General features: G+C 44.6%; 1 protein-coding gene across 1 annotated transcript in view; it reads left to right on the top strand.

Annotated features, from left to right (window-relative positions):
- The window catches only part of LOC139566925 (programmed cell death protein 4-like), a 41,347-nt gene that overhangs the window by 15,030 nt on the left and 14,154 nt on the right, over nucleotides 1–12,163 (top strand). The window contains exons 3-4 of the mRNA XM_071388298.1: nucleotides 9,486–9,785; nucleotides 10,028–10,125. Of these exons, the coding sequence (XP_071244399.1) occupies nucleotides 9,486–9,785; nucleotides 10,028–10,125 (398 nt within the window). The remainder of the gene's footprint in view (nucleotides 1–9,485; nucleotides 9,786–10,027; nucleotides 10,126–12,163) is intronic.

The raw sequence follows: 12,163 nt of genomic DNA, 5'->3' as shown, positions 1-12,163 counted from the left end.
GCTGTCACTCAACATGCTCATGGGGCTGACATCGCTGGTCCAGATGTCAGTCGTGAAGCTAATATCAGTGACGCCCATAGCAAGTAGCTCATGGATGTGCGTTTCAACAATGCTGTGTAACTCCGGTAGGGCAACATCTGAAAAATGGAGCGCTTGGTAGTGTGTACCGGTGCTCAATCACCCACGACAGAGAACGGTTGATTGTCAAGGGCATTGAATTCCATTATCTTGGCTTTAATGGATTTCGCCTTGGAGTTGTCTCGCTGAAATTTTCTTCCTCTTTCAAATGACTGCTGGACTTGAACTTGTTTAGTTGTTGGTGGTGTGCGGTTAGTTTTTCTGCTTTTGTTCGAAGTAGTCACTGAATGTCTGGGCGTGATGCACTTTCAAATGAGTAATTAGGTTTGTGGTATTGAAAGATTTCACTTTCTCCCCTCGGGAAATAATAGTAGCACAAACGTGGCGTATGGCCTCATTAGGTTAGGCATCTTTCGTGGAGTCATTACGCCATCTACCTACGTTATACAGGTATGCACGTCAGCTTTGACATCGGTTTTGCACATCGGCGTTAAACTAGACATGGAGCCGATGTTGGCATTTTTTGCTAATATCGTCCGATTCCAATATGCTTACCGATTTTTATATCGTGCATCCCTAGTTTGGACCATGACAGTTTTGTTGTTGATGTGGACACCAAGGGACTTGATGCTCTCAACCTGCTCCGCTACAACCCCGTCGATGAGAATGGAGGCGTGCTCTGTCCTCCTTTTCCTGTAGTCCACAATCATCTCCTTTCACTTGATCACGTTGAGGGAGAGGTTGTCCTGGCACCACACGGCCAGGTCTCTGACCTCCTCCCTTACGGTCCCCTAACCAATTGTAAAACGGCAGCCACCTCCTCCGGCGCCATTATATCCTACATGCGACAGACTGAACACATGCTCGCCTCATTAGTGAAGAGAGAGGGCAGGCGAGCCAGCTGCAATGTGATTTTAATATTTTGTGGGGGAATACCCTGTTTTTAGTTTGGCATCCTTAACAGTCAGAAAAATCCCTATTTCGTATAAACGTTCACACGCCTAACACACGGAATACCTTTACACATCTAGAGGGAGTTGATCTTACGATTACCCATGTAGGCCTACAGGCTACTAACACAGGAATACAAAGGGTTGTTTTTGACAGCAAAGTTCCCTGCTGACCTGGATCAAGCCCAAAGCTTTTAGGAGGATCTGCTGCCTGAGTTTCAGACTGGGGGGGGGTAGCCTATGGCCTAGTAATCTTTTTGTCTTGAGTATTGGTGTCTGTATTAAATAAAGAGCGCAGAAGGGATGTGTCAGTCATCGCCATGCGGAAACTGTGCCACTCGCAATTTTTTGAATGCGATTTGTGGATTTGAATCCACAAATCACAATAGTCGCCAGATTCAAACATTTCAAAGGACATATCTGGACACTTATGGATACAGATCGCGCTTTCCATACAACTAGGCTGCCTATGGTAGACACACACTTGTAAAGAAAACGCTGAAGTAGAAAAACTAGTTTCTAGCACTTTCAGTTCCCTATACAGTCCGTGACGACCTACATGGCCTCAGGCTACAGATCATTGCATTACAAATGTCAAAAGGCATGTGGCCAGTACTAGCTACTCAGCGGTATAACGTTACGTTTGCTTGTTAGGTAGAACATTTTTAGTTTTCTGTGGTTTGCAATGCTTGACTTGGCAGAACCCTAGTTTCCTCTCTCGGCTCTCCTCTATTTTTCTTCCTGTTTCCAATTGGCCAGGCCTGTTTTTGGCTGGTTGACATTGGTCTTCCCCTAATTTACTGCTCTGGCATGTGCCTATTTTGAAGGGAGTTGGAGGACGACGAGAGACTTGGTCAGTTGTTTACAGCTTTGCAGGCCCAGTGAGTGTTTCTGAACGACGGTAGGCCGGCCCACGCTTGTTTAGAATCAGATAGCGAGGACTCTGCTGCACAGTATGCACACACACTGGAAATCTGTTACACCTTTTACACCCCGTAGGAATCTTGGATCCATGTACAAAACGTCTCACTGACCGCTAGCTCGTTTGAATAATTGACGTACTTGTGGGGGGCCTGGCTCATCTAGCCCTTCTAGGAGAGCCAGGCACACAGGCTTTATCCCAAAGTGCACTACTTTGAAACCGGGCCCACTGAGCTTAGAACTAGTGCAACATCTAGGGAACAAGGTGCCATTTTAGATACAGGCACACACAGCACTTATGGCCAGTAAAAGTAGTTTGGCTGGTGCTAGCTCCACTCCAGTCTCCAGACAATGCTGGATCTGCTCTGTGGTTGGGCCGCCCTCCTCGTCCCTGTGATCTATAGGGTCGTGTCTCCTCTTAGGGCTCGGCGGTGGGCTTTGTAGGAGGGCTCTGGGGTATTCATTACACCCTGAGAAACTCCTGCTCCTCTTGAGGGGTCATTTGACTGGCTGTGGGCTAGCACTGCCATATGTAGTCAGACCCACGCTGAGTGGTAGTGTCGAGATGCACACTAGAAGGATAGGGGAAAAGCGCTCACGTCAGCATTTTTATCCCCCCCAATGTGCCCTTTACTTGCCCCCAACACTACTAGAGCTCCACTTCAACTCCATTTGTTGTGGTTCCCACAAGACGCTTACTGTACACTGGGACCTGTCCTTTTTCCCTGGCTCCATACACACGAGGGAGCAGAAGGGAGTTTACCTTTTTTTTGCTAATCCTCTAACAGTCTTAACTAGCTATTGCACCTGTGGGCTGAATGGCTGGTGAGTGCAGGAGTGTGTGTGTGTTTGTCTGTCAATGTGTGGCTTGTGTTGTGTGATCAGTCTCCATAATAAATTGGGATTAGTGTGTTGCCCTGGTGTTGTAAGGGCAGAGGCCTTTAAGTCTTCTGTGTGCACACGCTACCGTGTGCCTGCTAAACAGTTGTGCGTCAACACTTTTAACATATGGAAGTGGGCCAACTATGCTTGGGGTAGTCCTGGTAGTAAGACGATGTGACTTCAGAATGTGACCAGCATAAAATGCATTGTCTCTTTCTCCTGGTCTGTTATTGTAGCTCAAAGGTGTTTTTAGACTTAGGTGTAGACCATTAGGCACGTTATGGTTCGCATATGTTGTCGGTGTGGACTTGCCTCTGTAAATCACCTTATTAAGCTATGTAGCGTGAGCAGCCAAGAGGGCTTCTAACAGCTGCTAACATCCCACACCGCCTGAGCATGCTCTGCTGTTTGAGCTGACATGTTGATGGTAGAACTGGAGAGATTGAAGCGCCCCCCCCCAAATGGCTTTATCGTAAAATAGGGCGGAGGCTTGACACTGTTGACAGAGAAAGGTATAGGCCTAGTCTAAAGCTGGACTATTTATTTACAACTTTTTATGATTCGGGCTTTATGGGCCTAAGCAGTTTGGTTAGTGAAACTCTTAAACTCTGTAGGGCCCCATACGATCATAAAGTTGATGTAAACATTGCATCATTTTCTAGAAGCGGCAATCAGCAGGTTAAACAATAACAAAGATCTCCCTGCCTCTGACTAAAGGCAGAGGGATGGGTCTGGAGAAATGGAACCACTCTCAAATGTATAGACTGGGCTATCGATGCAAGGACTCGTTTTTATCATGTTTTGAGGCGATACAATGTTTGTTTATGAACATCGGACTAAAACAAGCATATGTTTTGGATTCTGATGGGATAGGGCAGTTCAACTAAGCTCATGAGGCATTTATAGGTTATATTCGTCACGAATCAATGGTTACACGTAATTAATTTAGAAGTCACAAAATTGATGGACTTCAGATGGCCCCTTTTTTTTATATTATATATATATATTTTTTTATAAAGCTACAGTACAGGACACAAATATAGACAAGGGCACATTTTGCCATGGCAGAACAGTGTCTGATGTGAAGCACTTTGGTTGTTGGTTTAAAGGTGCGATATGCACAAATCGCTCCACCATTTCCATTCATGGGCAGTGTACCGGTGTATTTGGAAATTACCACGACGATACAGTTTAAACAAACTATTGTTTGAAGTTCAATAAATGATCATATTTGTAGCTACTTTTTAAACACCTGCAGTCAACTAGGAGATAAGATCGCGTTCTTCATTTCACCTGTCACATTATTTTACATGAAGCTTACTGTAGTTCCCCAGAACAGTTGAGCTAGTCACGTGTTAGTTTGCCAATAGCACAATTGGAGAAAGCGGGAGCAGATGAGTCCAGCGGTGTATTGACGGGTGGGCCAGTAATCAGTCACTTCTTTAAATCCCCGAGCCGACTAGGTGAAAAATCTGATGTGCCCTTGAGCAAGGAACTTTATTTGCTCCTGTAAGTCGCTCTGGATAAGAGCATCTGCTAAATGACTAAAATGTACATTTTACCGAGTTATGAGGAAATCAGTCAACTGAAATAAATTCATTGGGCCCTAATCTATGGATTTCAGTTGACTTGGAATACAGATATGCATCTGTTGGTCACAGGTACCTTTAAAAAAAAATGGGCCTAATGATCTCGTCACGGTATTTTTTAGTATTCAAATTGCCAATTGATAAAATGCTGTTGGCCGTAGCTCACGCCTGCCAATACCATAACCTCACCTCCTCCATGGGGCTCTCTGTTCACAATGCTGACATCAGGAAACCGCTCGCCCACACGACGCCATACACATGGTCTGCGGTTGTAAGGCTGTTGGAGGCGGCTTGTGATAGAGAAATTAACATTCAATTCTCTGGCGACAGCTCTAGTAGACATCTTGCAGTCAGCATGCCAATTGCACGCTCCCTCAACTTGAGACATCTGTGGCATTGTTGTGACTAGTGATGCACTGATATGACATTTTTGGCCGATATCCGATATTTTCCTTGCCAAAAAAACGAAAACCGATATTTTAATTTTAGCAGCCTTTTTAAGCATTCTAGTACAGTTAAATAGTAACCCGCACATGGACACAGCGTTCTAAGGCACTGCATCCCAGTGCAAGAGGCACCACAACAGTCACTGGTTCGAATCCAGGCTGTATCACATCCAGCCGTGATTGGGACTCCCATAGGGTGGCGCACAATTGGCCCAGCGTCATCCGGGCCGTCATTGTAAATAAGAATTTGTTCCTCTTGACACTACAGGGGGTGCTGTTTCAACTTGGACATTTATCGTTCCCAAATTACACTGCCTCGTACTCAATTCTTGCTCGTACAATATGCATATTATTATTACTATTGGATAGAAAACAATCTAGTTTCTAAAACCGTTTGAATTATGTCTGTGGGTGAACCAGAACTCTTTCTGCAGCGAAATTCATGACAGGAACTGCGAAGGTCTGAAAACGAGGCTCTGTTCTCAGATCAGTTTAAAGCTCTGTATGTATCCTATGGGTCGACATGAACTGCACCCGCCTTCCCCTGGATGTCAGTAACCAATGAGAAGTGGAATGTAGTGTCTACTGCTATCTCTCTCAGAATGACCTTCTTGATCCAAATCAGTCAGGTTTCAAGACTAGTCATTCAACTGAGACTGCTCTTCTCTGTGTCACGGAGGCGCTCCGCACTGCTAAAGCTAACTCTCTCTCCTCTGCTCTCATCCTTCTAGACCTATCGGCTGCCTTTGATACTGTGAACCATCAGATCCTCCTCTCCACCCTCTCCGAGCTGGGCATCTCCGGCGCGGCCCACGCTTGGATTGCGTCCTACCTGACAGGTCGCTCCTACCAGGTGGCGTGGCGAGAATCTGTCTCCGCACCACGTGCTCTCACCACTGGTGTCCCCCAGGGCTCTGTTCTAGCCCCTCTCCTATTCTCGCTATACACCAAGTCACTTGGCTCTGTCATATCCTCACATGGTCTCTCCTATCATTGCTATGCAGACGACACACAATTAATCTTCTCCTTTCCCCCCTCTGATAACCAGGTGGTGAATCGCATCTCTGCATGTCTGGCAGACATATCAGTGTGGATGACGGATCACCACCTCAAGCTGAACCTCGGCAAGACGGAGCTGCTCTTCCTCCCGGGGAAGGACTGCCCGTTCCATGATCTCGCCATCACGGTTGACAACTCCATTGTGTCCTCCTCCCAGAGTGCTAAGAACCTTGGCGTGATCCTGGACAACACCCTGTCGTTCTCAACTAACATCAAGGCGGTGACCCGTTCCTGTAGGTTCATGCTCTACAACATTCGCAGAGTACGACCCTGCCTCACGCAGGAAGCGGCGCAGGTCCTAATCCAGGCACTTGTCATCTCCCGTCTGGATTACTGCAACTCGCTGTTGGCTGGGCTCCCTGCCTGTGCCATTAAACCCCTACAACTCATCCAGAACGCCGCAGCCCGTCTGGTGTTCAACTTTCCCAAGTTCTCTCACGTCACCCCGCTCCTCCGCTCTCTCCACTGGCTTCCAGTTGAAGCTCGCATCCGTTACAAGACCATGGTGCTTGCCTACGGAGCTGTGAGGGGAACGGCACCTCCGTACCTTCAGGCTCTGATCAGGCCCTACACCCAAACAAGGGCACTGCGTTCATCCACCTCTGGCCTGCTCGCCTCCCTACCTCTGAGGAAGTACAGTTCCCGCTCAGCCCAGTCAAAACTGTTCGCTGCTCTGGCACCCCAATGGTGGAACAAACTCCCTCACGACGCCAGGTCAGCGGAGTCAATCACCACCTTCCGGAGACACCTGAAACCCCACCTCTTTAAGGAATACCTAGGATAGGATAAAGTAATCCTTCTAACCCCCCCCCCCCTTAAAAGAGTTAGATGCACTATTGTAAAGTGGTTGTTCCACTGGATATCATAAGGTGAATGCACCAATTTGTAAGTCGCTCTGGATAAGAGCGTCTGCTAAATGACTTAAATGTAATGTAAATGTACGTAGTTCTCAGAGCTTATAAAAGGCCAAGGAACGAAGGGAGCTCTCTTTTCGTCGTTCGTCATTGCGCAAAGCAAGAACTCAGGATGGCATTTTGAAACGCTCAGTTATCGGCCTTAGCTATATCCGTCTAATTTAATTCGATATAGGTGTTAGAAACATCATAACGAAGTTATTTTAAACCGAGTTATATCAGTTTATGCGAGTATATTGCTATTTTCGGAATTTCCTTAGTATTGCGCTTTGAACATTTGGGCATGTTGTGGCCACATAGCTAATGTTAGCTGCTAATTCCGAAGTTGAAGACGACGTACAACCAAGCAACGATTCTTTTGGACAAAGGACCACTTGCCCAAGATTCTGATGGAAGCTCGTCCAAAAGTAAAAGCTATTTATGATGTTATTCCGTATTTATGTGGAAAAATGTAAACGCATTTGTCCGCCATTATTGCGGCACTAGTCTGGCTGTAACGCACACTGTATGTCTAGTAACGTTAATTTAAAAAATCTAACTCAGCGGTTGCATTAATAACTAATGCATCTTTCATTTGCTGTCCAACCTGTATTTTTTAGTCAAGTTTACGATTATTTATTGATTAGATTAGGTGCCTTTCCAAGATGGCGCCGGCCAGAATGCATGACCTGTTGATCACATTGTATAACCACGATTTGTGCTGCTAAATATGCACATTTTCGAACAAAACCTATATGCATTGTGTAATATGATGTTACAGGACTGTCATCTGATGAAGTATATCAAGGTTAGTCCAATTATATATCTTTTGCTGGATTGTTACGATCGCTAACCTTTGCTGCTGGTAAATGCGGTTGTGTTTCTGGCTATTGTGGTACGCTAATATAATGCTATATTGTGTTTTCGCTGTAAAACACTTAAAAAATCTGACATATTGGCTGGATTCACAAGATGTTGGGCTTTCATTTGCTGTACGCTGTGTATTTTTCAGAAATGTTTTAAGATGAGTAATTAGGTATTTGACGTTGGTCTCTGTAATTATTCTGGCAGCTTCGGCACTATTTCAGATTGCAGCTGCAATGTAGAACTGTGATTTATACCTGAAATATGCACATTTTTCTAAAGAAACATATGCTATACAATAAATATGTTATCAGACTGTCATCTTATGAAGTTGTTTCTTGGTTAGTGGCTATATATATATCTTTATTTGGTCGAATTTGTGATAGCTACTGATGGAGTAAAAACTGGTGGAGTAAAAAAAGTGGTGTCTTTTGCTAACGTGGTTAGCTAATAGATTTACATATTGTGTCTTCCCTGTAAAACATTTTAAAAATCAGAAATGATGGCTGGATTCACAAGATGTGTATCTTTCATCTGGTGTCTTGGACTTGTGATTTAATGATATTTAGATGCTAGTATTTACTTGTGACGCTATGCTAGGCTATGCTAGTCAGCTTTTTTACTGTGGGGGGTGCTCCCGGATCCGGGTTTGGGAGGAATTAGAGGTTAACCAACTTGCCTAGTTAAATAAAGGTTACACACACACCACATTGACCAAAAAGTAATTTCGTTGGCATTTACATATGTCCCCATTACCAGTAAAACAATCCAAACCCATTTCTTTCACTTACTTGCTGTGCTGTTTCGTTCATTTGTTCAGTCTTTTCATTCTCAACCAGGATTTCTATGGAACGTCTTTTGGGTCTTTGCGTGTCAAAAAAATAACACTTTGTGTCAAATAACAACATGACATAATCTGTTTCGGTAGCTATAGTTAGCTAGCTATAGGATCACTCTAAACTACCAGTTGCCTTGCAAGGCGCTCTTACCTCAAAGCAAAAATAAGTTTAGTACCATGTGAGCCTGTGTCTACTGGCCAGTTTTGGCATGATAATTGGCTAACCGTTAAACTAGATGTTCATGTGACCATTGAATGAAAGAGATTAGCTTAGTTATCACTTGTATGCAGTCGAACTGTGAAGTTATCTGCAAATTTTTATAGATGTTGTAGACATTATTTTAAGGATAACAGCTGTCCTGTCCATAAAAAGCCACCAGTCTCAATTTACACTAGACATTGTCCATGGTGCCAAAATAACAACAAATTCTCTCATACCTGCAAGTCAATCTTACAGTTACGTTATCTGTAAGAGAAATTAGTGTCTTTGAACATCCTCCAAGCCCTTGTAAAGTTTTGCATATTTTCCTTGATTTACTGGCTCTCTGTAATCCTTTAATTATTATAATCTCATAACTGTGACCGGACACACTTCTCATACTTGGGGATTCTGATTGTGTAATTTGTAGTAGAAGTGCTGGCAGTTGACATGTTTCCACAGACCGCAAACTTTTGAATATCCATCCCCAATATCCATATCCATCATTGAATATCCATAACTTGCAAATTAATAACAATGTAGGATACACAAACAAATGCATACCTCGTGTTGTCAAAGGTGCATTCTGCAGTCTTTGTCTCCCCTGTGGCCACTGGAAGAACTGCAAACATTGTTTAATAAAAAATTTAAAACTATGCAGACATGTATTTAAGCCAACCAGGGTGCGGTCCTGCTGGTTCAATGTTATTAATATTTACATGAAATTGATTAAACTCACACTTCCTGTCCTTGTATCCAATCGCAGGGGTGTTATCCTTTGACGACGATGTGGATATGGACCATCCCTATTGCGATGAGGACGAGGCGGCGCTCGAGGCGGAGGTGAACGGCAACTGGACGCCACAGGAGAAGGCGCTCCACGAGGCGCGGCTCAAGGCCAAGGCCAAGCGGCGTGTGCGCAAATCGTCATCCCGCAGCGAGTCGCTCTCAGAGTCGCTGTCGGGTGAACTGGCCGACGGCGACTCCCACAGCCCCAAGGGCAAAGTGCCCGTCCCCAACGACCGCAAGTCCAGGACGGGCAAGGGCCGGGGCCTGCCTAAGAAAGGTCTGTGCTATGCTAATAATGGTTGAGATAGATGGAAGTCATCTACTCTGTTAGCGCTGGTGGTCTAGTACCAGTGTGTCTGGGGCCATAAGTTTTTGTTTAGGATTGAAGTCTGGTAAACTGATCATAGAGCAGTGCTTATGGCTGAGGTAATCTCCCTGGGTTCACAAAACCATCTATTCTAAACGTGTCTCTTGTGCTAACTGACTAGCTCTGATGTTGATGTGGTCTTTACACTACAGGTGGCGCAGGGGGTAAAGGTGTATGGGGAGCAGCAGGTATGGTGTACGAGGTAGAGGAACCAGATGTCAAGGACCCCAACTACGACGAGATTGCACAGGTAAAAGAGGGGGCACGGGCGAGGTATGCGTGTGTAAAAAAACACGAGCTCTCTCCTACCCCAACCTATACAATAGAGCCTCTGCACGCACCCCTCTCTTCTCATGTACACCAGTGTCCCCACAATCCATGTCCCAAATTGTTACTACAAAGACAACAGTTGCGTAGATGAGGGGGCCAGGGTTGGGTTCTTTCTGTAGTTGTTTTGCGCTGAGCTCTGTTTTTGGACTAGCTTTGTTCAGAAGTGGCCAATCGTCACAAAGCCGCGGCCCGTGTTGGATCATACCACTTTATGGGTTGTGGAAAATAAACATGCTTATGGTGATTGGTGGTGAATGCAGGGGCCACATGTTCCCAGACAAGCAGATATTGTCCATAGAAAGTCCACAACTGGGTCATGCTCATCAGGAGACATTTTGTAACTGAAAACTAAAACCAGCGTTTTTTTTTATTGAACAGATGATACCTCCCCATTAGCTCTCCGTTTCGGACTGCTTTCTTCGTTTTCGTGCCGACTGAACACAACCCTGTTGTCAACACCCATCGCCATAATTATGACTCACTTAATGAGTCGTACATCCTCTTGTATCTTTTTGAATGGGATCAGAATAGACCATTTATTTGTGTTCTTTTCTGGGTGAAATATCTTCAATTTAAATCATGAAGGTAGGCTTGTTCTGTCATAGGCCTTTTATGACAGTCAATTCTTGTATTCCACCATACACCTTAGGAATGATTTATGATGGCGAGGGTTTATTTATATATTTTTTCACTTTAAACCACAGTATCAGTTAAACGTGGATGTCGAAGGCGTTGTTTGCTATTCTGTGTAGCGAGAAAGTGCCTCCAAGGCTATTCCTCGAGAGAGAAACCTAAAAGAAACAGTACTGGAGCAGTAGTGCCGTGGCAGCAGGTAACTAGGACAGAGTTGGCGACACTGGAGACCAGCCCTACTGACCTCTAAAAGCATATAGCCCGATCGGCCTGGCCCTGGTCAAAAATAGTGCACTATATAGGGAATAGGGTGCCAATTGGGATGTCCCATGCTCTTGAGACACACATGCCTGTCTCCAGTATATCCCGGTAGTGGTGTGTCTGGGTTCCTTACTAGCAAGGGAGTGGTAAGGGTCACATGGGTCCTGTTTCAAAACTTGAAAGTATGCATCCATCCATCCTCCCTTCCTGGAAGTAATCACTCATCAATCATGACTGGGTCTGTGAAAGTTAAATGGTGTAATCAAATTCAATCAAGTGAGATCAATGGTTACTTTAAGGAAGGGAGTTGCAGGACAATACCAGAACAGGGCATTGGTGTCGTCTGAGAACATTTTAGGTTGTTCTTAAAGGTCAAGCATACCTCTGAAACCTGGAGGGAAAACCGGAAAGGTTTCAAGTGTGCGTTGGGTAGTTGCTGAAACCCCGACTGTATATGCCGGCAGCACTTGGCACAGAACTGCTATCATGCTGTTACATTTGCCATATCCCGGCCATTCAGCCTAAATATGATGGCAGTTATTGACCCCTGCTCTATACCTTAAAGGCCCAGTGCAGTCAAATGTGAGTTTCCTGTGTTTTATATACATTTCCTCAATAGTTTGGAATAATACTGTGAAATTGTTTAAAAAAATGATTATCCCCTTCTTTAGCAAAAAATTTTTTGTAAAGACCGGCAGAAATTTCTGTCTGTTTTGGTGGGAGTTTTGGCCTTCCATGGTGATATCACTATGCTGTAAATTAGTTAATAGACCAATAAGAAAGGGTTCCAAATCTAATTTTCCATTTTCCCCCCTCCACTCAAACCACTCCGACAGACCTAGCAAAACTCTTGCTTGAGAAATTGCTCTTTGCTAAGAAGCAATTTTATTTTTGACAATTAAACTCTCACAGTAAGGTACTTAATTGTTACCCAGGAATTATTTGATTTTGAGATAAAAATGGCTGCATTGGACTTTTAACAAATGCACCAGTAGCATTTCAGATTACAGCCTAATGAGCGGGCCGGCCGTGTTGATGTTTTTAGATTGCTATTCCTGACCTAT

This window comes from Salvelinus alpinus, chromosome 39 (assembly GCF_045679555.1).
Source record: "Salvelinus alpinus chromosome 39, SLU_Salpinus.1, whole genome shotgun sequence".
Taxonomy (NCBI): domain Eukaryota; kingdom Metazoa; phylum Chordata; class Actinopteri; order Salmoniformes; family Salmonidae; genus Salvelinus; species Salvelinus alpinus.
Note: the sequence above shows the minus strand (reverse complement) of the source record. Positions and strands in the feature narration are given on the sequence as shown.